This window comes from Amblyomma americanum, chromosome 10 (assembly GCF_052857255.1).
Source record: "Amblyomma americanum isolate KBUSLIRL-KWMA chromosome 10, ASM5285725v1, whole genome shotgun sequence".
Lineage (NCBI taxonomy): Eukaryota > Metazoa > Arthropoda > Arachnida > Ixodida > Ixodidae > Amblyomma > Amblyomma americanum.
Genome location: NC_135506.1, coordinates 59,177,742 through 59,204,886, shown reverse-complemented (window position 1 = coordinate 59,204,886; position 27,145 = coordinate 59,177,742). Strand labels below are relative to the sequence as shown.

Here is a 27,145-nt window from a genome sequence, read left to right as displayed (position 1 = left end):
TTTTCTCGGCGCTGAGCCCTTTCCATTGGTTACATCCGCGTGGTTTCGTTCCTGCCAAGCGCCGAGTCTGCGCGCTCGTCGCATGCCGTTCGCTGTTGATGTGGTAAAGCCTCCTCACACACGAAGGTGGCACTTAGGATAGGTGTGACGCGGTAGCGGTGAAGCTCCACCGCGTCGCACCGTGAAGGATGCAGGAGGCCCTTATGATTTTGGAGCAGTTCTGCTTCAATGCTCCGAACAGTATGCACGCGGTAATGTATTGATGGAAACATTAAAAATGGACACTGTTGCACTGTTGGGCAACCATTTCAGAGTTTTTAATTAAAGAAATTTACCGTGATGCAAGCAGTTCATGATAGTTTTCAGGATCATTCCGTAATTTTTTTTTTCCAGTCCGTTGAAGTTCAAATTAATGAACTTTTGCTGTACAGCAGAACTTTGCGTGTTCAGACAAGCTGAAAATGTCAGTGTGGTTCAAATGACACCACCCCATCCGCCCATCAAGCAGCAGCATGCACATTTAGCACATTATCCTCAGTTAATTGATGACCAATAATGCCATTATTAGGGCAGAGTGCAAGGTCTAGAAGTGAATTATTAAAAGGAATCATAGCATCCATAGGTCATATCGGAAGTGCGCACAAGCAAGCACCGACCATGTAGCAGTGTTCATTTTCGAGCTCATATTGTCATACTGTGAAGTGAATTTTCACTGGCTGCCTCATGCTATTATCTCTGCTGCATGTGAAAGTTCTCTCCAAAACAAGCCCTCTCAAGCAGTTTCACAGAAGTGCCTTTCCAAGCAGTGTGGTAGAGGCAACCTGTGCTGCTTGCACTAATGTTATACGCCAAGAGTTCCTGTGCAGTGTAGTGGCATGTGTGTGCTGTTTTTACTGTATTTAGCCTGTTTTTTTTAATGTGCTGACCTTTCTGCACACTGCCTCCATATTTATTGCTATTCATTTTCTGTGAAGAACCTTGTGGCTTCTTTTTCTTGTTCCTGTAAAGTATTACACCGTAGTCGATTGTTGTTCATCTTGCAGCACAACAAAGACTATCCAAATGCTTGCAAGTTTCTGCAACTGGCATTTAAAAAAAAAAAGGCAACCCCTTGTCCCATCGAGGGGTGCAGCACAAATTGTTTTGCTGCAGAAATGGCTGTTGAGGGCAGAGTCACTTATATTTTCAGCAGATTAAATACATGCACGAGCTATTGTTTGAAACATCATACAATGCGCCCTCTGTTAGTGCATTGCTCAAAGCATCGGTGTTTGTCATGCCCCGCTTTACACGACAAGCTGGGCTTCAGTTGCCATTAACAACTAATGCTCATAACCGATCAGTCAGTGAACTGACAGTGACTGCTCTCTCATTCTTTGCTGCAGTGCAGCTTACCTTTTTCCAGCCTCGAAGAAAGAGTGTTGTGCTTGCAATGGAACACAAAGGGGGACCTGCACCCTTTGGCATTTATTCATAAATAACTGCTGCCAAAAAAGAAAAAGGTCTTTGTACACATATATACACAATGAACAGTGCTGTCTCAGCCACCTGGGCCTCAAACAGCAGAAGTGTGTTAGCATTGAAAGCCTGTTTTCTTGGCTCAAGGCAGGAAAGTAAACTATGCATCTCCACCTTCTCCCGCCTGCGCCTCGCCATCATCGGGGGGTTTTTTTCCATGTGCGCACGTGCGTGCAGGCATCGCAGGCTGCTTTGGCACAATGGATGTTCTGAACTTAGAGTTTTCAAGCCGCGGAGAAGAGACGGTCCCAGGTTCCCATCTCTCCAGTACTCGCGCGCGCAGTCGCCTTCATTGGCTATGCAAGCGGCATGTGTGCAGTGGTCCTCAAACTCTTCACGAGCTTGGGGGGAAGTGCATCACACACTCAAGTTTTCAAGTTCTGTCACGAACCGGCGCAGTCTGTGACGGGTGGTCCCGCGCAAGCGGGAATGGAAAGCACACCTAGGTGGCGCCACCTCACACTGAGCGGGCCGGCGGCCACAGTGCCACCCGGCGGCTGCTGCCGTGCCTCTTGACATGCTTGGCTAGGTGGTCACTGCGCATGAAGCGCCGGCTGCACAGCTGGCAGCAAAAGCGCTTCTCACCCGTGTGTGTGCGCCGGTGGCGTGACAGTTCGTCGGAGCGTGAGAAGCGGCGGCCACAGCCCGCCCACTGGCAGCCGAACGGCCGTTCACCCGTATGCGTACGCACATGTGCCTTAAGGTGCGAGCTCTTGAAATACGTTTTGCCACAGCCAGCATAGCTGCACACGTACGAGCGCCTGCGCTCCTCAGGCACGATGGGCGCTGGCGCGGCGTTCACCAGCAGTGCCGCCTGGACGGGCCTGGCCACAAGAAGCTGCACTGCGCCGACAGGTAGCAGCGCGGTCTGCACGAGCGCCGCCTCTTCGGTGGTGGCGTGCATCACGGGCAGCAGAGCCGCGGGCGGCTTGGGGGCGATGGCGACCACGGGCCTAGCGGGCTCTGGTCGAAAGACGGTGGCCTGAGGCATGACAGGTTGCTGCGGAGGAGGCGGCGGCGGTGGGCTGGCTCTGGGCGGGGCACGGACGATCACTGAGACGGGAGTGCAAGTTCGATGGCTGGTTGTTGAGGAGTTGACGGGGCTATCTGACAGAAGGAGCTGTTGGCGAAACAAAAGAAAAAGGAACTCTGCAACTCACGCTGTATGGTGACCGTCATTGTGTTGCAATCGGCTGATGTGCAACAAGGATGGACAACACAAAACGCAGGCCATGTGATAAAACTGGGGTCCCATTAGCAACATAATGGACTCCCAATTATTTGTGGTCCATGCACATTTCCTGAATAATAAAGCAGCAGTACTCAGGCAGCACACTCTGACGGAACTCTACTGCTGGTAACCAGCAGTTTATATTCTGTGTACCGGCAGACACCCATGTGTGCCCGTGCATTTTCTATCCATGCAGTACTTGTACTACTGACTGGGCAAGTTCTGTCAGCTTGGGAAAACGGGCTAAACTCATGCTATTTTGCAGCTCTGTGCACTATCAGCTGGACCGTCAATGTAGCATATTTGTAAATACGCATATAAACTACTTCCAGTGGCCAAAGGTGCTCACTGATGAGTGTTTCTGTGAGCTTACAGCACCTATCATTTAAATTTATACCCACATTTCTGTTTAATTTGACAAGAGGGCTAATGCTGACCTGTAAAGGCACAGTAACAGAGATTGAAGCTGAGCTAGTTGGTACGTGCATTCACGTATCTGTGGGGACAGGACGTAAATGAAGTAATGGCCACGCCCACTCAAGTCGTGTCTTGTGCCGACAGTTGTGCGGAACCGAACTCGATTTGTAAAGGCACATTTCCTGAAGTGCCTCTCGCTAGTACTTACAATACAGTGTAGCCCTTGAGTTAACACCTGGAACATAACTCAGTTCTTTCACAGTGGAATGTTATCCCGTTTTCATTCTTTGTAGCTGCTGTTGTAACTGCTTCCCACTACTGGGAACCTTTACAGATTTTTACCTTCATGCCAGACAGCTGAACCACCAGTCCTGGATACCCTGTGACCATAAAACTTGCTTTTGGCCCTCACCTCGTGCCAGACTCCTCTAGCAAGTCTCATTTCCTGGAATCTTTGCCTCATGAGAAATGCAGGCCTTGCATTTTTGCACCACCTGAAGCCAACCTGCTGCATTCTTGCTCCTCTTAAATGCTGGCTTGGTTGCCTTTGACACCTTCTGCTAAAGCCCAGCATAGCCATGAAAGGAGCCCACTGCACATATGTTCTGAAGCCTTGTGTACAACCTTTGACCTTGCAGCTTTCTCCAGCTTCCCAGAAGGCACGCCTGGTTTTCTACACCTGATGAACTGCAAGACATGTGGAAAGCTCCAAGCGGCTCCATAAGCTCCATGTTGCACTCTGCTGTTGGCACAGTCAGCAGTCCAAGCCTTGTGGTGAGCAGTGTAGTGCAACATAATGTTGGATCATAATCTTAATACAGTCGAACCTCGATATACCGAACACAATTATTACGAATTATTGGCTATATCGAACTCTTCTTAAACGAACACAGGCAATTTCTACGTCAGGCTCGCGCGGCGCTTATTCTTCAGAACCCCGTTGTTTCTCCCGCGTCGCCGCTTATGGTTTTTTTTTTTTTTTTACCAATATACGCGCGTGAATGCGTATATATCGAACGAGGTTGGCTATGGAACGGATATAGACGAACCCTCGCGCCATGCGGTGCCCTTTCGGATGCAGGCGTCAGGCTTCGCCGCACTACACATGTGCCGAGTGGCGGTGCGGCAAGCGTTCGCGCTTCTATCTTCTATCTCGCACTCTCCGACAGCGCCACGTTAGATACAGCGGCGTGGAGGGTTGGTAGCCCTGCGGCCGGCACGCGTGGATGGATGGATGAATACGGCTGAACCCTTTAAATCGGGCGGTGGCTCAAGCCACCTAGCCATGTCTTGTGAAATTTTACTCCTGTCTTGCTTTTAGCCACCAATCAGATAACCTTCGCTTGGTTACTTCTAACCTCCTTAAAATCCACTTTCCCTTCGCTATCCCTAAACCCCAATGCCTTGCGTAAGTCAGCCCCGCTGCTTTCCAGTGTAGGGTGAAGCCCTTTACAGAAAAGTATCAAGTGTTCAGCCGTTTCCTCCTCCTCTCCGCACGCAATGCACAAAGTGTCTATCTCATGGTACCTGACTCTATACATCTTAGTCCGCAAAACTCCAGTCCTGGCCTCAAACAACAAAGAGCTTCCCCTACAATTATCATAGATATTTTCTTTGACAATTTCCTGTTTAAAGGTATGGTATGTTCCCAGTGCCGATTTCGTCAGCATCCCTGTTTTCCACAGAGCTCTCTGTTGCTTTAACCTTTTTCTTAACCGATAATTGCTGATTTGCCCCCTTACTGCTGTCCAGATATTTGCTTGTCAATTTTCTAGTTCGCTTTCTCCATTCTTTATATACAGGTATCTGAAAACTTTCCTAGCCCACTGCTTTTCCTCCATTTTTCTCAATCGTTCCTTAAATGCTATCTTACTGCTAGCCTCTCTGCTCTCGAAAGACACCCATCCCATATCACCCTGTACCCCCTGATTTGGTGTATTGCCATGTGCTCCCAAAGCTAACCTCCCTACTCCCCGTTGCCTAATTTCCAGCCTTGCTTGAACATCTGGCCTCATACACAGGACCGCATTACCGAAGGTCAGGCTAGGGACCATCACCCCTTTCCAGATCCCTCTTACCACCTCATACCTATTGTAATTCCACAGTGCCCTATTTTTCATGACAGCTGCATTCCTACTAGCTTTATTCATTACATATTTTTCATGCTCTGTCAGATACTCAACACTGTTATTTATCCACACCCCAAGATACTTGTACTCATTCACTACTTTTAGCACGAACTCCTGTATTCTATGCTCGCCGCCCTCTTCATTAAATATCATGACTGCAGATTTTTCCTTACTATACTTGAAGCCTAATCTATCTCCCTCTGTACTGCATATGTCTAACAACTTCTGCAGGTCTTCCTTGTTGTCAGCCATTATCACTATATCGTCCGCGTATATTAGTCCCGGTTATGTCTATTTAATCCATTCCCCTTGCTTGAAGAAAGATAGGTGCACGTGCGTCGCCAGCGCCCCGGGTGGTGGTAGTCTTGCAGCTTTCGCTTTGACGTACCACTTCCCGCGCGACACGGCTGTAATGCGGGAAAGCCACCCTAGCTAGCGCTTGGCTTGCCGTTGTTGCGTGCTATGCGGGAAAACCAGCTTAACGCGTTTTTTTTTTTTTTGCGGCTTCCGAGTTTTCGGGAAAGGTCACCTGAGCTGCCTTCACTGACAAAACTGCGCTGCTCTAGCGTGCGTTTTAGACGACATTTTGGATTCGGCTATACCAAACTGTTCATTTTTTACCTGTTCGCTATAATGACATTCGACTGTATAGCACTGCATTAGAAGGCGTGAAACTTGACCGTGGGAGCTCTCATAAAGCTGAGTTTTCCTGACTGCAATGTTTTCACTAGGTTTCTGTCTTACTCCCAGAGAGTTGCTGCAATATCAAAATAATGCAGCAATGGCTGGGGATATTACTTTCTGCCTCATGAAAAGAGGTTCTCTCCTCATGGCGGTTGTTCCTGAATGTGCTTGCCAAGCCTGAAAAGACTTTGCTGCACTTTACCAGGGTTCACTGTCCCGCATTTACATTCAAACTGTTTTTGCTACAGCTGTTACTGCCAACAGACGGTGCCTTTGCAACAGCCAGCTGTGCGACAGATGTCTCCTGCGCTAAGCGCAGTGCAGAAAGGTTTTAGAAAATTGATAGGCTGCAAGCAGTTTTTTTCTTTTGTCAGGCATGTAGAACTGTGTCCTACTGATGCATCCAAGTTCAATTTCAGACGCCTCTGTTCTTGGGCCTAGCGAAAGAAGGGTGTGCAAAACAGATTCTACTGAGTGGTGCTCTAGTCGGCAAGGCTGCTGTGAACTACCCCATATACTAATTATTAGTGGTGTCAGAATTGGTTGATCAATATGTGGCAGAGAGGTTATTAGAGCATGAAGGTGAGCAGTTTGGAATATAAGTGCGATAAATCTAACACAAGTTCAGAATGACTGCTGCCAACCCGGAGATTTTGCTACATGTGATGCAAGGAGTAAGGCTGCTCGAAAGACAAAAGTGATGGACTGGTGGATACAGTCTTAAAAAAACTAATGTCGTACAGGTGCTGCCACCTGTAAAGATAAGCAACCTCTTACAAGCACAGTAACAGGGGGTGAGCTAAAACAGTAGGCTCGTTTTTTGCCGATTACAAAGTTGAGTATTTTGCACGAGCTTGTCCTTGTTCCTTTTCAGAATCATGTACTTGTTGATCTTCATTTTCACTCCTTAACTTCTAACCATCCATTATTCCGTAACAGTCCACCTTTTTTATTATTTTTTTTTGCTCAAGGTACCTCGGTTATTGCGTCACCCACAATGCCTTTAGTTGGTTGTTAGTAGCACACATATTCCAAGTGACAAGGTCTTGATCATGTCCTAAAAAATGATGGAAAACAGGGCAGGGACTATAGCCAGTGACAACTCAAGAATGCAGTGGCGAATGCCCTTCAAAGACGGCGCCAACAGGTTTTCAAGAGGCAGAGACTAGGCAATAAAGGGAAGGACCTTTTGTTCTGGTGCTGTGGGTTGTTGGCTGTTCGGGTTAGGGGCTTGAAGAAGGAAAATACTATGCAAGGTCCCTAGAGCTAAGGACAAAGGCCCCGTCCCTCTCCTGTCTAGCCTCTCCTGCAGAGCCAGAACTGAATGACACCACTGGCTGGACAGACCTTCTACGAGGGGAATTCCCCGCTGCATTCTCTAATTTAAACTGACTATAGACACCATGCAAAGATAAGTCAACTAAGAACCATTTGTTATCGTGTACCGAATCAGTATAATCAAGTTACTTTAGTTAACTGCACGACGGAGGCCTCTCCCAAAGACCTGCAGTTATTTTATGCAGACTGCAGCCGCGTTTTCCCTGCATATTCCTTCGACTCATCACTCCCAGCTGTTGCACCCACAGCAGCAATCTCCTTTCGTTTGGAGCCTCTCTTGCACTGCAAGACGCTATATCAGTTCAGCAGATTAGATGACTTGCCCATGTCATTTCTTGCTTCTTTCAGAACGTCAACTTGCATCTGCTCTCTAAATAAGACTGCACTACTTTCTTCCATCTTTCGCCTTCGTTTTGCAGCACTTGGGAACTATATGCCGTGCATAATCACGATAACCAAAAACCTGAATGGCTGTGCAGCAGGCATAATGCTTAGGCCCTGAACTTCCTTAATGAGACAGGTACCCTGTTTGACACTTGTACAAATCTCCATTGTTATGAATCGTGGATATGTCAAGCCTTTTGGTACAGGTAAATGTTTGCCATTACAGGGCATCTATCGTTAGAACATGACCTCATGATTGTGGCAGCATTCCACCTCGGAAGTCCAGCTGCAACCTTGGCAATTTTCCATACAAGTGCAACGATAACAATTCTTACTCAGTGGCCAGCTTTTGTCCTACCTCTATCCTGCCCTTGTGCTGTTGACCCTCACCCCATCCCTTTTTTAATTATGCGCCAACTAGCCAAAGGACACCACACTGAAGACCGTGCCTTGTATATCACTGACCAGTATTTCATCGCAAGGAAGAAAGGGCTTGGTTCAAGTTAACCAAGTGTCATCGACTTTCTATCAGCTGGTTGGCCAAGACACTGGTGTAAATTTAAGCTGAGCAGCCTTGCATGCAGTGCTGTCTCACCAGTTCCGAACTCTATTAATAAACTCGAGAAGTATGCAGAGTGTGGAATTACTAACATAGAATAAAGTCACATATTATGAGCGTGTTATAGTCTGGACATTGTACACTGGCAAGCTACCACAGTGTTAACATTCAAAATTGTAATGAAGATTTATAATGCCAGGTACTTATTTTTTGAGCACTCCTAAAGGCACGCATTGCAGCCTTTTAATACCAGGAGAGAAACTCCCATGGATTCAGCAGTGAGGAACCTTCTTGAGGCGTCACTGACGGCCAGATTGGGACTGCAAAGCTTATCTGCATTAGCAGACATCCAAAATCTGCAAAAGCTGTTCCGAGGCATCATGCACGATACAGTGCATTAGATCAGAGTGTCCAATTTCTAGCAGCAATTTTACGCCTTTGTCATTGAGTTGCTTGGCAATTCTTCGGTATAAATGATTCCAGTACTGATGGAGCTAGGAAAATTTTTCCAACTCCTTCCACACTTGTACGATAGTAAACGATTACCATGAACCGACCATCTTACGTTTACAGCAACTACACCTTCTATAGGGATGCACGGAACTGGTGAGGCATACTACTCGAGCGGATGCGAGTGATGGATGAGTGCCTTTCCGCACGACACCACCGCTGCTGCCCCCCCCTTGTGTCGTGCTGCAGCAGCCGAGTGGAGCCTCATGGGGAAGAGGGAGAGGAGGTGGTTGTGGCGTACCCTGGCCAGCTCCGACGAGCCAGGCATGGGTTGTAGCTGGCGTTGAACAGGTGTGGGGTCTTCTTGCTCGTCTTCTGAGTTTGGTGGCGTGAGGTCACTAGCTGGCGGAGGCATCCCAGAAGCCTCCTTGCTGCGACCGCTCATGGAGAGCAGTGTCTCCACTGCGAAATAGTCTGCGCGTGCCAGGTGTACAACGTGGCCGCCGCTGCTGCTGCTGCCGCCTGTGCTGTCCATCTGAAAGACACCCATGGTCGCTCACTGTCTGAGCACCATGTTGTACCTGGAATGCGCGACACACACATACACACAATCCAGAATAGGACACACCACCCTCTCGGTCGGGCCAAAGGCCGCATTCATCTTTAATGCCCACCCATTGCTGCCAAGACAAAGAAGTCGTTGACGCAGCCTTGTACTTCAAAGTTTATGGCCATGGGTACTGTGGCTCAGGGTCACTTGAGCTTTATCTGAGGATGCGATAAGACAGGAAAACAAGAGGATGGCTGGCACAAAAACAGCGCAAGCTGTGTGACTTTTCAGAGCAGCACTGTCATATATGATTGTTGGCATTGGTAGGAAACCTTGTCTTATTGGATCACTTCCACCTGCATTAGCCATGGCAAAGAAAAAGCCAAGCAACAGCAGCTGCAAACCGAAAAATGCAATGTTATATGTATCGTTGGCAGTCTTATCCAAATAAGAGTAGCCTTTGGCCTTCAAGTCATGTTCTGAACAAACGCAATTCACCAAGGACCAAATCACTATGAGCCATTGCAAAAGTGTCACATTCATTGGAATATTTTCACACCACAGTACTCCGATGCTTGCAAGTAAGTGTCTGAGAAAAAATGTTTATTTTTCAAAGAGCCAAAAGGAAAGTTGCATGCTAAAAAGGCCGGTTGAGAGCTCTGCGCAGATTTTTATGGTTCAGTGTTTGAATAAAAAGCTCTACCACAAAAACTGGATACCACAATAAAGGACACAATGCAAAGCTGTTTGATTGAATAGCTTCTATTGTTACCCAAGCAAACAGGTATGTATACAGTCCATGTTTTTGACTTCAGAAAATGCCCATAACCTTGTGCACGTTTTTGCTTCAACATTTTTTTTTGTTTTAACAGTACCACTTTCACAAATTAGAAGCTAAGCAAAGCCAAGTTCATCAATGTGCACTCGTTCGGTACACTATTATTGCATCAGTTTATCATTTTAAAAGCCCGGATTTTTTACTCTTGCAACATTTCAAAAATCTGCAAAGTGCTTTTCAAATGCTCAGCATTAATAGATGCTTAGTTTTCTCTTCGTAGAGATATTGTTCATGTCTCCTGGAAGGAAAGACTATTGGACGACAACAGCAATAAGGAATAGGCTATTGCAATAAAGACGCTCTTGCGCGAATGTAAAAATTTCAGGATTAAACTTTTGTCTGCAGTGGTAACATTACAATAACTTTCGAAGCTGAAAGAGTCGGTCATTCCAATTAGTACGACAAAATACGCAGTTACCAATCCCGAACCAAACGGTTCTACCGAAACAAGAACTTAAATCCCAGATTAAAAAAAAAAAAACATTCGCTGTGACAAACAGTTTGACGGTGCGTGCGTGCGCCGATAGGCGGCCTTAACAACAGCACGCACTCAAAATTGCGACTCGGGCCATCATTCGCGCGTCTTATCTACGCCCAGTCGAACAGTTATCTTTTTCGAGGGCATATTGCAGCCGTTATCGCATGGCTCGTCGTCTGCTCCATCGCATCATGGCGGGTGCTCTCGCTGAAAAGCAAAGACAACCAGAGCGCCAGCTCTTATCATTAGAACGGCCCCGGATAGGGCGTTCTCGGCCCCAAACGAGGCAAGCGGCGATCAAAGCACACACACTGGGCAAGAACATATACGTGCGCACACCATCGGGTTCTCTACGTGCAAACGCGGAAGTGGTTCCTGCAGTGGCATTTCCGGGAGAGTCTGATCATCAGCTGACTGGCTCGGTCGGTGGCTGACTGCGTTGATGCTCGGCGCCGTGGCCCCTTTTCTCTTACCTTTGTGCCGGTCCGAATAGACTGGGGACAAAACGGACACGGGACAAAAAACGAATAAACGCCAGGGGATGGAAGACACGCCGAGAGCCAGTGTTGTACGAGATTGGCGCCCACCGTACGGGGGCGGCTTTTTATTTGCACCAGTCAGCGCGCGCACTACTTCGCGTTTCCAGAAAGAAAAAAAAAAGTCCCCCGCCCGCAAAGTTTTTAGGCCACCGAAGGAATAGCACAAGTTCGGGTGTGCGCAGGACAGATAACAGCGCCCAAAAAATGACGGACGGCCGGCAGTCGCCGTGGGTTGCAGTCTGTACTTACAGAGTCTTCGTGCGGTGGAGGCGTTTGCACGAAACGTGTCATGGAAAGCGTCTTGCCCGGTCGCACAAGAGTACGAAAAATGTTCTCTCGGCCACGCACAACGTTGGAGAACGGTCTTGCACGCAGGGGGTTTCGCAGAGAGAAAAAGCGGCCGGCGCGTTGAGAAGCCCTTTTCTAAGGTCTAGCTTGGGGGGCCGCGCCTTGGCTCGTCCAATGGCAGGGCGAGGGCTCGGCAGAATCGACCAATGGGGGCTCCCCGTGCACGTGATCGCGGCGTGCCTGGGGTGTATTTGGGCACGTGCGCGGCGGCTGCTGAACTGCGTGCTCCCCGGCTGACCGAGCGGAGGGGAGGCTCCTTGGAATAAACAGCGGCCCTTGGTCTATGCTCCGCTGTTGCTGGGGGCGCATTTCGGGCGGCTTGGCGCGGAAAAACCTCCCTGTTGTGGCCCCCGTCGCTCGTAGGGAATGAAAGTAGACCTCTTTAACAGCACCTGGGCTGTAATTTTACTTATACGTGAACTGCAAAAGTAGAGTCTTGTTTTTCTCGAGCGAAAAATCCACAAAGTGATGACTCGTGCCACGTTCTTCGTACTCCGCCCTGTCAGATCGAAGCCGTTGTGGCGGCAATTTAATTGCTGGCACCTTTCTAAGCATACCATGAGCAAACTGCGAAATTAGAGAGATAATACATTGAAATGTGAAATAAAACTGCTCTCGGTTTTGTTGCGTTATATTGTTGACTCAATTTTGCCTTTGTAGAATGTGTAGTCAGCGTTTTCCATAGCGCACATTTGACGTGTTCTCATTTATTTGTGGTGATCAGTGGCTGCGCAGCACAACGCGATGAAAGGAAAGTTTCCGTGAAACGCCCGCGATTGCGTGTTTGCCAGGGCGTGTTTACTCCCGACGCCACGAATTTACGGCAGCGGTGACGTCATGTGAGCCGCGTGACCGACGCACCCCTTGATGTCGTCACACCTCGGCCACCTCGGCTACTTTTGTTTTGTTTTGTTCCATGTTTTGTTCATATAATGGTACTGTAGTCACTATAGCACCGCAGTTTCCACGTCAATGTGTCAGCTAGCGCCACTCTGCGGTTAGCATGACAAAATAGTAAATTGGTGGCGCTACCTATGACTATATTTCAGCTTTTCTGAAAATTGGCTGGTCCTACCGCTTGTGCCATAGAGCTAGCTGGTGCCGAGGCTAAAACGTGGCGACTTCCTTTTTCCGGCGCAAGCGCCCAAGGTAGTGTATCGTAGCACGTTTGGCACGTTGTGAATTGCCTAATTTAAGGATGGTTATTCGAATACTTCGATAAATTTGCACTGCAAAAAACAGACGAGAAGCACAGCTTTCATATTTGTGGTATAAATGTTGTAAACAACCAGTATTATCGTTGATGCAAGCTGATTGACTTGGAAGGTGCGTGCGTTCGCTAACTGCCGCGTCTTGGCCGGCGCGCTAAAAGTGATCGTTACTGTTAGATTGCGTCCGAAAAAAGTTCTCGATTTCTTCGCTGCGGTTCAACCGCGTGGGTGTCAGTACGACGGGTGTTGCTTTCCAGGCCGCGAACTCAGTGACATCTCTGGCGCCGTGCAGATCACGGCAATTCCGCCTTGACCGACATCTGTCTGTCTTTGTTTTCAGATGTATTCGCAGAACGTGAAGATTATAAAGCCCCAGGGCGAGAAGGTGGACCCGTTCGAGGCGGGCATCTCCCAGGTGAGACCTCCCCGCCTCATTATTCCTACCGGCTCAAGATCGGTGACTTCACTGTGCTGGTGCTTGTGTGACGTTCATTAACCGACTGTCGCCGGCGCTCGTGTTGTGCAGACCCTCCTCGAGCTCGAGATGAACAGTGACCTGAAGGCACAGCTCCGGGAGTTGCACATCGTCGAGGCCAAGCTCGTCGAAGTCAACGGCAAGAAGGTGAGCCCAATTACCGATAACATTCTGTTGGGGGGGGGGGGGGGGGGGGGGTTCTTGGGGTCAAAGAGGCTGGGACGCCTCGAAGGTGTCATGTACACTTCGGCGTCTGTCGTTGCCATTTGCAGCCTAGTGATGAAACACGTGACGAGTGACGCTGTGCTGATCGCAAACACGTTATGCACTCTAATTTTTTTCTGAAGGCTGCTGTGCATTGCAGATGCACTTGACATTGCCATAGGCCTTACGTCGAGCGCTATGGCAGTGTTCATTGGCAGTTCGTTGCATTATAATTGAGGGAAAGGGATATTTTTTTTAGCGCGAGGACACGTGTTGTCGGCTGGAATTGTCTCGGGAAAATTATGCTTGACACTGGGACTCTGGAACAGACCTGTATCACTCTGTATTGTGCAACGCATTTGCTTACTTGCTAAGAGATACGGCGCAAACTTCTTGATGAGGCATGTTACGTGTCTGCTGCTTAACATATTACAGTGCCAAACATTCATCGTCACGTATTGCGAATTCAGAGGTGTGAAAGTTCTGAAGAGAACTTTCGCCTTCTCAAGAATGAATGAAACAGGACGATGTCAAAGCATCTTTGGTTTGGGGGGCTATAAAGGCATGTCTACCAGTGCTCGGTCGCAAATTATAGTTTGGTCCGACTTGTTACATTGGCTATATGCAGGCTAACCCGAGCTCATTGCAGCTTTGACAGTTGATCTGCCTTAATTAGTAATGTGTAGGTGTGTGCCAGCTCTTTGTTACAGTGTTCTACAAGAAAAAGCACTACATTGTATCGGGACACTTTGTAAACACCCCCCCCCACTATATAATGTCCCTACGGGACCCTTAAAGGTGGGCTAAAAAGGAACCTGAACTCTTCTTTCTACCGCAGGAACTCTATCTGCATGTTCCAGGCATTCTTAGAAACCTCGAATTATTGTCTTGTGCAGCCGATTGCCCTAATTGAATCTGATTAAACGTCCCGGCTCCCACCTTTCTTTTTTTTTAACTCAATGTGGTAGGCAGGCGGAGTCAACCAACACGTGGAGTGCCTTTCAGCCAGTCCAGTGGTGGCTTCGCTTCGATTTTATTTTTTTTAGGCTTCTGTGAATAAACAGTTGCAGCCATGATAATATAGCCGCAAATTAGGCCCACGGAAACAAAAATACACGTGGACTCTGATTTACGCATCACTCTGCCGCTGGCAGAGCAGCAAGCCTCCACGGGACTGGCTGACGCTTTGGTTGACTCCTGCTAACTACCGTGTTGAGTTAAAAAAAAAAAATGGCAGGAGCCGGGACGTTAAATCTGATTTAATTAGGGGAATCGACCGCATCGGACAATGCCCAGAACGTGTAGATAAGAGTTCCCGAGGTAAAAAGAAGAGTTCAGATTCCTCTTTAGTGCACATTTAAGGGTTAATAAATGATGATGATGACTTTAGAGGCATGCGCACTGAAGCTCTCTAAGGTTGGTCATTTCACTTCCAAAGTCTTTTTGGAGGTGAACATGAAGCAGCAGAAGGAAAAGGGTGGCCTTATGGTGCTTGGAAACATGAAGCATTCTGGGATATGCATAAGGTGTTTATTGTGGTTGGGCATAGCTTTGTACTTCCACAGGGCCGCTCAGAATGATTGAACCTGCACTTGTACTTCGGAGGTTCTCAAACTGGGTTCTGTGAAATGCTTTTGGTGTTCACGAAGAAGCTAAATCTATACCTGCCTCAACCCTTTGCCAGCCATTATGAATGCAGTTAAAGCATCTTTCAAGTGCCATGTTTCTAGATGTCAAAACGGCGCGAAAACAACAAGGACAAAAGAGGCACACGACAGGACAGGCGCCAACTTGCAACTGAGCAAGAAGCTATGCACCAACTAGCCCAAACCGAAGTACTTCTTGAGGTGCCATGTGTTTGAAGGCTCTATTTTGCGTGCATGTTAGTCGGGAATGGTAGGAATCCATGACAAATGGGGTGTCTTAGCACAATTTGAAAGCCACTGGAGTTCCCGAGGCAAGAAAAAAAGGTTGAAAACCTCTGCACAGCTGCTACTGTCTTTTGTGTGGGAAGCGGCTGTGCTCATCCAACGTCTTCCTTACTTGCGCAGGCCATTTTGATCTACGTGCCCGTGCCCCAGCTGAAGGCGTACCAGCGCATCCAGGCGCGGCTGGTGCGAGAACTAGAAAAGAAGTACAGCGGCCAGTATGTGGTCTTCCTGGCCAAGCGCAACATCCTGCCCAAGCCAACGCGGAAGACGCGCCAGCGCCAGAAGAGGCCGCGTTCACGCACCCTTACGGCAGTGCACGACGCGCTGCTCGAGGACCTCGTCTTCCCCGCAGAAATCGTCGGCAAGCGGGTCCGGGTGCGCCTCGACGGCAGCCGCCTCATCAAGGTCCACCTCGAGCGCAGCCAGCAGACCAACATTGAGCACAAGGTGCGGTACCTTGTGGTGAATCTTTACTACTGGTAGTTGACAGGGCGATTCAGAGGGGACCCTCCCCCTATTCTTGACTTCTTGATCTTGGATATGCAAGCTGCTTGTAATTACGTGCCCAAGGCACCGCTTTACGGCTCTTTGTTACCACCCCAGTGGCTCAGTGCTTATGGTGCTCGGCTGCTGACCCGAAAGATGAGAGTTTGATCCCGGCTGCAGCGGTTGCATCCCGATGGAGGCAGAATGCTAGAGGCACGTGTACTGTACAATGTCAGGGCACATTAGAGAACCCTAGGTAGTAGAAATTTCCGAAACCCTCCACTGCGGCGTTCCTCAGTGAATTAGTTGCTTTTGGACTTTAAACCCAATAAAACCAAAAAAACGTTAGTTACAACCTTGTTGGCAGGATTTTGTTCACCCAAGTTACCCTGTTCTTTCCTTTTATTGTGTAAAATTGAGTACCGCATATTTTCAACATCACAGCCGCATTTACTCATTTTAAGCCAACCCCGGAAAATTATCTGAAGAAAACAAAAGGCAACTGTGATATCCTGTAACAAAGGATCACAGTGAAAAGACCAGTAGTGGGTCATGCGAATGCTAGTCGTAAGCCTGGCTGAACAATCGTGTACTTCCATCACTGGGTGTTTATCAGTCACTTTCCTCGTCCCTCAACGCGCTGTAAACAAAATGTGGCTGTGTCCAGGCACGACTAGCGCGCCTAGTGATCGTCAAAATAGCACTACTTGAACCTGAATTGCATGCTGCATAGTCGCCCGCACCAGATTCCGAGGATGCTTTGTCAGCTTCAAGCCAGCCAACCGAGCACTGCTGCGCGCCTGCACCTGTGCGCTCGTCGTGTGTGCCATAATCTGTTTGGGCAGTGAGGCCTCCTCGCACACGATGTAGCCGCTTTGAGGAGGCCTGAGCATTTTAAAGCAATTCTGCTTCGATCCTCCCGACAATGTGCACAGAACAAAGCATTGGTGTAAATGTAAAAGTAGACATTATCAAAGTGTTCTAGTCTCAGAAGCAGGCAATCATTGTCCAGACTTTCCCCCCATGACTTTACCATGATCTCAAGCAGCTGTCGGGTCTTGGTGGTCATTCAGTGCTTAAACAACTTTTTTGTGGTAGCTTGGAGATTGAGTTGATAAGCTTTTACTGTACAATGAAGTGATCTGTCCTCTGCGGGAAAGTTCACGTCTTGTCATCAGTGACATTGTGAGACTCAATTTTGTGAGGTTTCTGCCATTACTTGCCAGTTCGCAGATCCACTCTGGTAGCAAAGTAGCCAAATCATTTCATGTATTTACTCGCGTATGGAACCCATGCCTCGCTTTTGTCATTGAGAATTTTCTTTTTTGTTTGTTTTAACACCGCGCAAAAAACGCGGACTAACCTTCAGGGTTAGTGTTCAGCGTGCTCACTTTATCTCACCATGATTGGCCAGCACCTTTGGCTATTACTAAATCGTCAAATCGCACCATGATACAGCAAACACCTTTCGAAGCGAATGGTGCTAAACACTCACAACAAGAATGCAGGGACGCAAATTTGTCCATCACTCTTTCGTTGGCTGTTTTTTTTTTTTTTTTCTGGAGAAAGCTGGCCATTAGCTTTTTGTTGATGAAAACAATGTTTTAGTCATATTGCAAAAAGGTGACTTTTCACATCTTTTTCACTACATTTACTTTTTTTTGTTGAATTTAGACAGTTGTTCTGCAAAGGCACTTCCACATCGTTCACTGTTGGAGTTGTTCACACAAATAAAGTCCCCTTAAGAGTCAGTCAGGGGTGCAACCTTTATAGTACTTGGTATATTGTGGTCATTGCTGAGGATGCAGTAAAAAATGTTCTCCAGGGAATGTCAATCCCGACCAGTCAGGTATCCAGTCTTGTGCTTTGGTTTTGTTGCCACTAGAGCAAAAAGCGGTATAGGCAGAATTGCCATAACCCAACAGGCACTACTGCTTTTGTTGCTTCAGGGATCCGTTCTCCAGGTATCCAGATTTAGAATGTGGACTGCGGTTTATTTCAGTGCTTTTTGAGCCCAGGAGTTGTAGGCAATTCCTGTGCGAAATTTTTGGAAAGATGTTTTGAATAGCAGCTTAGTGTTTCATTCTGTCTCTCATCTTTCTTAGTTCCTCTTCCTTGAATGTTGCGCACAAGGTTTGTTCTTGCGTTCACAGCTCCAAATTTGCTCCCATTCCGTTGAGCGCTGAGCAGCTGTAGAAACCTTGTTTTAATATGTTGTTGGTCCTCGGTCTTGCGTAGCATCTGCCCGTTTGACTTGGTTTTCATGTGCTTTTATTACTGCGTACTCAAAATTCTCAAGCTTAAAATTTGCAGCTTAAACCTCTTACCTGCAGAATGTAGTGCCAGTACAAAATAGGCATATCGGTATATGGGATTGCGTGCGCTTGTGCCAAACGCTATTTCACATTTAGCCTTACATACACTTATATTACGTATGCAATTTCCCTAGTTATCCACACAGCTTTCTGTAGTGCTTGAACACCGCGCTGGGGAGTGCACTTCTGTCATCTACGAGTGGCCTATGGCTTGAAACTTGGCCTTGTTGTGCATGCACATCCCCGTGAATCGTGTTTAATTGCTTATATCTTTGAAAGCCGTATCGGGCCATCCAGGCGGCTGCCAAAGCAAAATCATTTATCGCTGCATTAATAAATTTTCATGCTGCTTGATGTAAACTTTTGACCTCCACATTGCGAAGGACTTTTGTCAAAACTTCAATGTTGTCGGATGCATTTTACTTGCCAAATCGGCCGGAGATGGTGACACCTGCATATATTTATTTTTGGTCGTCTGTAGCTTATAAGAGCTCCGTTTTTGGTGAGAGTGGTCTCTTTGTAGTCGGAATGCCATAGTCTACCGATGCAGGCCAACTTCAGTTATCAATGTCACTTTAAGGGGAGACGCGGGTCGAAAAGTCTAGGTTTCCTAAGAAAAATCACTTGTTTTAAGCTGCATTGTCATCTTTGGTCTATAAGCTTTTATTTCTGTAAATATCAAGCCGAAATTCGCACGAGAAGTCACCAAAAAATGCTCCTAAGTGCGCGGCGGCAACTCTATAATCCACCGACAGTTTAGAAAGTCTGCGCCGTTTGCATCGTTCTCACGCAGTCGAGCCTCACCGCCTCCCATTTGCAATCATCGGGGCGTGCAGTGTCAGCCCTTTCCTCCAAGGTTCAATGGCTGTCAGTCTCGTATGTTCACGGAGAATAAAAGAAAAACGAGAAAGAAGACGAGACTGTCGCGTGTTTTGAATTGCGCGCCATTGGACGCCGGTGCTCGCTTTGTGCAGAGAAGCCGAACCACCGCTGCTGAGCGTTCTCGCTAGCCGCACAGTTTCCCGTGTCCTCGCCGCGTTTTCTTGAGATGCCTAGCCCGAAAAAGTGCAGTTTCGACGCCCGGAAATATCGAACTCGGCACAAGTACCGAGGGAAACTGCGCAAGACGGTTAAGAAAACGACGCCCGCGACGCTCCGTCATCGGTTAGGCCTACCGCCGACACCGGTCACCGTGACAGTTGTGAAATCGACGCTGCTGTGGATTTCGTCAGTGCATCGCAGAAAAAGATGGAATTCTTCAAAAGTGAACCAAGGTCGGTCAGTGCCCCTGCTGCTAGCACGGTGTTGTGCGAGATCAGCGCATTGACTGCACTGGTGGCAGGTTCGGCATGCCCCACTTGCCGCGAACGGAAACTCTCCGTCCGAGAAGCAGCTGAGAAGCGCAAAGGACTGTCGTCGTACTTGGAGCTACGCTGTGCAAATCCCGACTGCCCTGAATCTGTGCTTTCGTTCACGCACTTGTCGAAGCGGATCATTTCGGCCGGCGAGTGCGGTGACCCCGGGGCGAACATTCGCTACGACAGCGGGAGCTCGCCGTAAACGTGAAGGCTGTTTTGGCAGCGCGTGCTATAGGTGCTGGATATGACCAGCTTTCGCGATTTTGTGCAATCATTGGCCTTTCAAAACCGCTGCGTCACAAGACATTCCATGCTATTTTTAAGAAGCTCCATGGTGCTGCAATGAAAGCTGTTCGCCAAAACTTGGAACAGGCACGAAAGGTGACGAAGGACGCCGTTGGCGGCACCGATGTGCCGGTCATGTTTGACAGCACATGGCAAAAAGGGGGCCATAAAAGCCACAACGGAGTGGGCACAGCTGTGTCCCTGGACACAGGTCTTTGCTTGGACTTTGAAGTCCTTTCAAATTACTGTCTTGCTTGCAGTATCCACAAGCCCATGGGTGGTGATGATGAGTTATGGCAAGCCTTTCATCGCCCTGTATGCGAAAAAAACACCGAATGTTCATCCCATGCAATGGAACCTGAAGCAGCAGTGCGCATATGGCAGAGGACTTTGTCATACGAGACCCCACTGCGCTTCACAAGTTTCTTGAGTGACGGTGACAGCAAAGCCTATACTGACGTCTGTGGGGCTGAGGTGTACGGTGACACTGTCATCGAAGAAGAAGAGTGCACCAACCACGTTGCAAAACGCCTAGGCACTGCTCTGCGAAATATGACAACGCCACTGCCACGGGGTCAAAAGCTAAAAGTCACAGCCATCCAAAAACTGCAGACATATTACCAAATAGCCATAATGAATAACAAGGGCAGCGTGCGCAGCATGTACACTGCTATATGGGCTTCCTATTTTCATTGTTGCTCCAGTGATGGGGCCAGCAGCCACAAATTTTGCCCTGCTGAACCAGATTCCTGGTGCAAACATAGGCGTGCTGAAGCACTGGGGGAGCCTACACCACGCCACACCCCCTTGTTGACAAAAGCTCAGGGCTTGGAAATTTTGCCTATATACAAGCGCCTTACTGATGAGAAGCTCCTGGCTCGGTGCCTTCATGGCAAGACGCAAAACGCAGCGGAGTCATTTAACAGCAAGATATGGCTGCTGTGTCCAAAAACAAAATTTGCTTCCCGGACATCTGTGGAGACAGCCACGGCTATTGCCATGTTGTGGTATAATAAAGGCCATGCCGGCTTTGAAGAAGCCCTACAAGAGATTGGGGTACTTCCCCCAGAAGAGTTGGTCACACGCAGCGACCATTCTGATTATATGCGCATAAAGAAGATGAACATGGAGTGAACCGCAGAAGCAAGGGCGCACCGTCGGAGCGTAGTGAAAAGGGCTCGCACCGAGGAGACCAACCGTAGGAGCCGGGAAGGCCCAAGCTACAGCGCAGGAGCATTCTAGAAACTTTGTGTACTTTCTGTAAAGCTGCTCTTAAGTGTGACCAAGAATCATGTGAAAACAATTGCATTTTGAAGAATAGAATGTTTTGAAACTTTCAAACCTATTTTTCTCATCTTTAAATTTTTTGATATTTTCGTGTTTTCCGGGAAGCCTTTTGTACTCTTAGAATTGGTGTATACTAACGAAATTTGGCATACATATTCTTGAAGGTATGTAGAATGCCGATATCTACTTGAAATTTCATTATCGGTCGTCAGTTATAACAATAGTACATAGCTGTTTCAGGGAACTGAAAAAAACAATGGTTGAAGTGTCAAAATTTTTTTGTCCCACTTCCAATAACTAAACATGTTTTTTGACTAGATATTGGCACTCTGTGATCTACAAAGAGCTAAATGAGCTATAGAACTATACCTTTTGTGAAAGTATTGCATAAAAAAGTGCCCGTAAAGATCGCTATAATTTGTCATTCAGCATAATATAACTCGAGAACTATAGCAGCTACACAAAAACTAATTGCATATTTGAAATCTGCAAAAAAAATCTAATTGGCTAAATTTTGAAATCTCTGGTACAAATAATAAAAAAAAGTTTCGAGGAGCCACCTCTACCTCATTAGTTCCTTGCAGCACTACCAAAGCTGCACTGGGTGCTAAGGCTTCACTCCGACTCTGCAGAATGTAGTGTTATACCCCTGTCACACGGCCACGCTAAAGGCACTTTGAACTAATGCTCCTTTACTCTCCCAAAGGAGCACTACTTCAAGGGAGTTTGTCCGTGCTACACGGTCGCGGAACGACCTTCGCAAGAAGTTTTTAGCGCCCTCATCGGCGAAAAGCGTTATTAAAATTGCAAATCTCACTGCACACGTAAACACAGAAATGTCACATTTCTTTTGGTAAATTAATTTTATAACCGTATTATGTTAAAGCAACAAACAACATGGCGGCATATTTACCGTGGCTACCGTGACGCTCGTATATCTGGAACGAGAGTATGGCGTGGTGAGCCTGCCACAAAACAAATGATCTTATATTTTAAAACACCACTAATCTTATGAAGTGAATTTATAAAATGAAAATTGAACGTTTCTTTTCTCAATTTATGCTGTTAACTCGCTGGGAGAGAGAGTACTCCCTTGAAGCCTCAAAGGACGAACTCGAGCTGCCTTGTTTCGAAGCTCCTTTGAGCTAGGCGTCCTTTTTTGCGTCCGTGTGGCAGCGCGCTTTCGTCCTTAGAGTAATGGAGCATTAGTTCAAAGTACCTTTACAGTGTCCGTGTGACAGGGGTATTAGTATAAAAGAGGCATATGGGGGTATATGGGGTTGCGTGCACTTGCGCCAAATGCTTTTTCACATCTAGCCTTACATACACTTACGTTACTTATGCAATTTCGCTAGTTTAGCGTGCGCAACTCTTGCATATGTTAAAGCATCGTTTCCAAAATGGCTGCAACCTTTGAAACAGGACCCCTCACCTCGGGACTGAAGTTGTTGCTACTGCCGTTTTCAGTACATTCACTGGCTGTAAGTGGGCCGTTGGGCCTTTGCTTCGTCTCATCTTGCCTATAACAAAACATATGAGCAATAAATTCGCTTTATTTTATTTAGAGTGACAATTTTGTCGCTTCTAGTCCTAAGGGGAGAGTCACCAAAATGGTTCCCATTCTAACGACCAGATGGCACCACTGGGCTGAGCTTACCATAGCTTCTCCGTTTGCATACGCTGAAGTGAAGATAGGAATGTGACAGCTGGCGTAATACCACAGAGTGCTTGCGTTAGCATATCAAAGCATGCATATGCTTGTGGTTCGAAGACTGCATCGATTTAGGCTCTTTTCTAAATATATCTGTGTATGCCGCAAGCAGATGCCGAGGAACATGTTTAATGAGCTCCCCTGATTGGCTGAGGAAGTCTCTGCCTTCCGCAGTGCTGCAAGGAAAACTCCTCGGATGGAGTGTTGTCTGGTGCCATTGTCACCAGTGTGATCATTCTGTTGCCCTTTATTAATCTTACCAATAATCTGTGGGTCCTTATCTATGAGGTTCTTGTTAGTTTTAGTATAGATAGGTGAAGGTAATTTTCAAGGTTGTGTAGTCATCCACACAGCTGTCTATAATGCTTGAAACCGCGCTGGGGAGTGCACTTGTCATCTACGAGTGGCCTATGGCTCGAAACTTGGCCTTGTCGTGGATGCATATCCCCGTGAATCGTGCTTAATTGCTTATATCTTTAAAAGCTGTATCGGGCCGTCCAGGCAGCGGCTGTAGTCATAAATGCACAACATAGTGGGTCTCTTTGATTTGGCTACACTTTCTGCGCCACTTCAAGGAGCGCAGCACTTTCGCCTTCATTTTGCCAGTGCAGCGTACACCTACTGCACCTAGGTATTCGTTTTGCAAGAGTACCAGCCTAGTGTAGCACTAGTTCTTGACTGACTTGCACTCTCACAATTGGAAGTGCAGGTATAGTGCAGCAGTATGGCGGCCTGCATGTGTCGGTCGGTGAAGATTTGAACGTATTAGTTTAAATGAAATGAAGACTTCGTTCTTGAGAGGGGGAGGTGGAGGACTTCAGGACATCAGAATTGTAGACCTAAGTGGGCTGCTCGAGTCCCATGAGCAGCATATTTTAGTGAATATTAGTTAAACATCTGTGCATATACATGCAACAACTTCTTTTTATTATTGAAACAGCGATTTCCTGGGGGTTGTTCATGGCAGCACTTATTGATCTTTGCTGCTTGGGAAATTCGTCGCATGTTGGCAGCATGCAGCTGGTTGTTATATGCAGGCTAGTAGGCGACTAGGCCTGCGTTCGACTATTCGTTTTGGAAGCTGCCAGTGACAAGCTGCACTTGAACTGAGGCTGCACGCTTGCAGCACCACCACGGAACTTGGCGGAACTAGTGTAGACAGTGCAGTCAAATTGAAGAGCCCTGATGTGCGCTCAAGAGCTCTAGAGAAGCGTTTAAGTGACTACAAGTTACGGGTTGTTCTGTCATACATTGGAACAGCATTTAGTGAACTCCCACTGTAGCCTGTAGCACTACGGCTTGGTTTAGTAGGTTTGTTTTTTCTGTTTTAAATTTTTGGGGCGCAATAATCGGGTAAAATTAAGTTTCACCCAGCAACGAAGGACCCTGTGTACACTACGCAAAGTGGTCTCTAAAGGCATCAGATGAGCATCTGCAGCTGAAGGTTACACTGACGCAGCAGGCTGTTAGCACATGAGTGGTCCACTGTGATGAAAAACTACTTTGGAAAGTGAACCTCTGTGATTCTTTTCCAAGTCACTCTAATTTTTTTCTGACGGCCACAGGTGTCCATGTTTGCTCGTTGTGTGTTCAGTGTCTGTTTAACCTGCTTTAAGATTTTTGTTTGCCTCTTTTCAGACGGACACTTTTGCGGCTGTGTACAAGAAACTCACGGGCAAGGAAGTGACTTTTGAATTCCGCGAGCCCCCCTTTTAAAGGGCCTAGGACATGTGAATAAAAAAGGGTGCGACAGCTGCTTTGTGTTGGTTCTGAGGCGATTTGTTCATTTTGTCAAAAAATGACAACTGCTTTCGCCTTCACCACAGTGGCAAAGAGCTCCATGCATACTATATGGAACTTGAGTCTTGGTTGAACAATAATTTATTTTTGGTGAGCTTGGTGTGGTAAGGCTTTAATAAATAAGTATGCCATAGGTGTAGCGCTCCCATTTAGTTACTACTGCACGGGAATGTACACTTGATGTGAATGTTTCTGCATTTTGCTTGTAAAATGTGACCTGCAATTTCATGGTGAGTAGCAGGACGCCATGCCCCACTAATCGCATGACCAGAGATATTTGAACGCTGGTTATATGACAGTTCCCTGAGCTGGCTATATGTAGAAAGCCTGGTGCGATGGTTAGGTGTTGAACCCTGGTACATGAATACAGTCCCGGCCATGTTTTAATGAAGGTGGAACGAAAGAAACAGCTGTGTGTTGTGCTATGTTGCCGCATGTTAAAGAATCCCTAAATGGTATAAATTAGTCCGCTTCGCGATTCGTTACCCTGGTGGTGAGACAATTGCTGTGCCTTTCTTGATAACCAGTTCTGTACGCATTTTTTTGGCCGCTTTCTGGTTAAGCTTTTTAGGTAGTCTGTGCGTCTCATTCTTTTGCCAGGTATGTGTAGCTTGGGGCACTTCCTGGACGCATCTATGTATGAGTTATCAGAGGCAGTTAGCAGACGGCATGTGGAATTCATCTACAACCAGTAAGTAGCTTTGACGCGGTAGTGTGAAAGGCCCTGTTCTCCAGAAAATCGGGGGTTCGCGTTGTGAGCGAATATGGGAGTTATCCCATTACGCTATCGCATCACACTGTTAAGGCTGAGGTTAAAGCTGCATTCGATTCAGTGCTGGTTCACGGCGCCAATTCTGAAAAAGTGCCAGTGCGGTGCAGAACCAGTTCCGTGGTGCAGCGCCACACCACGTATGCGCGACAATTTTCAATCGAGCGCGTGCAGGCAGGTTTTGTCGTCTGCTCGCCGTGGAGGTGAGTTCTCGCGCGTGTTTTTTGTGTGCGTTCGCTCCCGTGCCTAACGAGACGAGTTGGCCATGATGGACGACACGGCATAGTTCTTGTTATAGAGTAGTTATCTTCCCATAGTGAATGCGAGGAAACCGACCCCGCGGTGCTGTCATGCCGCTGTTCACTTGCTTGGACGGTGGACCGGCGGCAATCGAATTCCGAAGTGCTATAAAAGCATCGTCGCAAGCTATTTGAATTACAAATTCATGAGGCTCAGAGAGACGTTCGAGGAACTTTCGGCGCGCTTGAACTCCAGGCCTCTGTATATTTTCCGACGCCTATGAGAGGGCGCCCGGAAATCACTGCCGAGAACCCGCCTCGCTAATTTAGCTCTTTATAAGCGGAGATAAAAAGAAAAAGTCCTTCGGCAGCACCAGAGGGCTTCTTAGCGCTAGTCCTGCAGCGTCGAATCAGCAGCATCAGCCAGCATGCTTAACGCAGCAGGCACAGGTACCGGCGCCGGTTGTACGCTCGGATTCGCCCTATTCCATAACAAGGAACTATGTAATGTCCCCACCGTCGACCATGGTCAACTCCATAGACGACGCAAGTCTCGTTATGCACGAAAGCGACCTCACAAAAAAAAAAAAAAAACGTGAGAACTGCACCACTTAAAGGGACACTGAGGAGAACCCTATCAAATTTTTTGGTTAGCAAAATCTGATAGTTCGGCATTTCATGGCTTTGTTGCCGCTTGTCCGGCAGCGAAAGATGCGTTTATTTCAAAGAAATTTGGATTCGAAGTTGAAAAAGTTTTTCCCGCCGCTCTGATTCAAACTCGATAACTTATGACGACACGGACAACTCTTAAGACGTCACAAGACAGAGTGACGTGAAACGTGACGTAAACGGAAACTCCGTGATTTCTGGCAGCTAGCAGTGCGGTCTAGCAGTTGCCGAAATGAAAGCTACCGCCGCCGCACGTTGAAGACATCTATCGGGGGTCGCTCTGTTTACGTTTGCACCGGCGTCTTGCCATCGTTGCGATGGATCCCGTTCCCGAACCCGACGACGTAGTTCTCGCCAAATCTCCGGCCTGCATTTCAGCGACCTCAGCCCCACAAAGCGTGCGATGCTTTTGAAGGAGCACGGTTAGGTTAGGCGCCGGCGGGTCGTTTCCCACTTCCTCAGTGAGCAGCCGTTGCAAACTAAATATCATAACCCCAGTGCGGGGAGTCGCGAGGCGCCAGGACAAGGTCGGCGCGTTGCGCCCATCGGAGGCTGGCCGGGGCTTTGGGGCCAACGGATTGGGATTCCTTGAACGGCGCGGTTGCACGGGGCGGCAGGCGGCGTCGAGGTCTCCCACGGTTGCAAGGGCCAAGTTATTTATTTATTTTATTGCCACAAAAAACTGATAGGTGCTCAAGGGCGGTCGCGTTTAAAGTGGGCGCCTTGAAACTAAAGCCGACGCACGACGCTTCAACGGCTTCCGCTAGATCCAACGGGTCCACTAGATCGGGCTCTCTCGCCCACTTGAATGCACCTTCATATGTGTACCGTGAATGGATCAATTTAGCCGAGAGCTCGAAAAGAACAGCTCCGCCCAACTGCCGAAGTTATTGAACTACGTCACAACGTGCACCTCGCCGCGGAGCCAAATCAGTCTGGCCG

At 47.7% G+C, this 27,145-nt stretch overlaps 2 protein-coding genes and 1 pseudogene across 3 annotated transcripts; 2 read left to right on the top strand and 1 right to left on the bottom strand.

Annotated features, from left to right (window-relative positions):
• Window positions 1–1,427: 1,427 nt before the first annotated feature.
• Window positions 1,428–11,523, bottom strand: LOC144107054 (uncharacterized). Its single transcript, XM_077640031.1, has 3 exons — window positions 11,365–11,523; window positions 9,012–9,245; window positions 1,428–2,638 (listed from the first exon to the last, which is right to left on the bottom strand). The coding sequence occupies exons 1-3, from the start codon at window positions 11,404–11,406 to the stop codon at window positions 1,976–1,978; spliced, it is 939 nt and encodes a 312-aa protein (XP_077496157.1). The 5' UTR covers window positions 11,407–11,523; the 3' UTR covers window positions 1,428–1,975.
• Window positions 11,524–12,529: 1,006 nt separating this feature from the next.
• Window positions 12,530–24,481, top strand: RpS7 (ribosomal protein S7). 2 transcript variants are annotated; one of them, XM_077641107.1, is made up of 5 exons: window positions 12,530–12,612; window positions 13,015–13,089; window positions 13,201–13,296; window positions 15,405–15,731; window positions 24,365–24,481. In XM_077641107.1, the coding sequence occupies exons 2-5, from the start codon at window positions 13,015–13,017 to the stop codon at window positions 24,440–24,442; spliced, it is 576 nt and encodes a 191-aa protein (XP_077497233.1). In that variant the 5' UTR covers window positions 12,530–12,612; the 3' UTR covers window positions 24,443–24,481. The 2 variants fall into 2 exon arrangements, with proteins under 2 accessions (XP_077497233.1, XP_077497232.1); XM_077641106.1 differs by having other exon boundaries at window positions 12,590–12,789.
• Window positions 19,003–21,005, top strand: LOC144107885 (uncharacterized; annotated as a pseudogene).
• Window positions 24,482–27,145: the final 2,664 nt, after the last annotated feature.

What these genes read in the sequence shown, in the direction of transcription:
- LOC144107054 (XM_077640031.1), bottom strand. Translation starts at nt 11,406, where the DNA reads ATGACACGTTTCGTGCAAACGCCTCCACCGCACGAAGACTCT. An exon ending in CTCCACCGCACGAAGACTCT is followed by an intron (nt 9,246 to 11,364) that starts GTAAGTACAGAC and finishes GGTGTCTTTCAG; the next exon opens with ATGGACAGCACAGGCGGCAG. An exon ending in GCTCGTCGGAGCTGGCCAGG is followed by an intron (nt 2,639 to 9,011) that starts GTACGCCACAAC and finishes TTTCGCCAACAG; the next exon opens with CTCCTTCTGTCAGATAGCCC.
- RpS7 (XM_077641107.1), top strand. Translation starts at nt 13,015, where the DNA reads ATGTATTCGCAGAACGTGAAGATTATAAAGCCCCAGGGCGAGAAGGTG. An exon ending in TCGAGGCGGGCATCTCCCAG is followed by an intron (nt 13,090 to 13,200) that starts GTGAGACCTCCC and finishes CGTGTTGTGCAG; the next exon opens with ACCCTCCTCGAGCTCGAGAT. An exon ending in TCGAAGTCAACGGCAAGAAG is followed by an intron (nt 13,297 to 15,404) that starts GTGAGCCCAATT and finishes TTACTTGCGCAG; the next exon opens with GCCATTTTGATCTACGTGCC.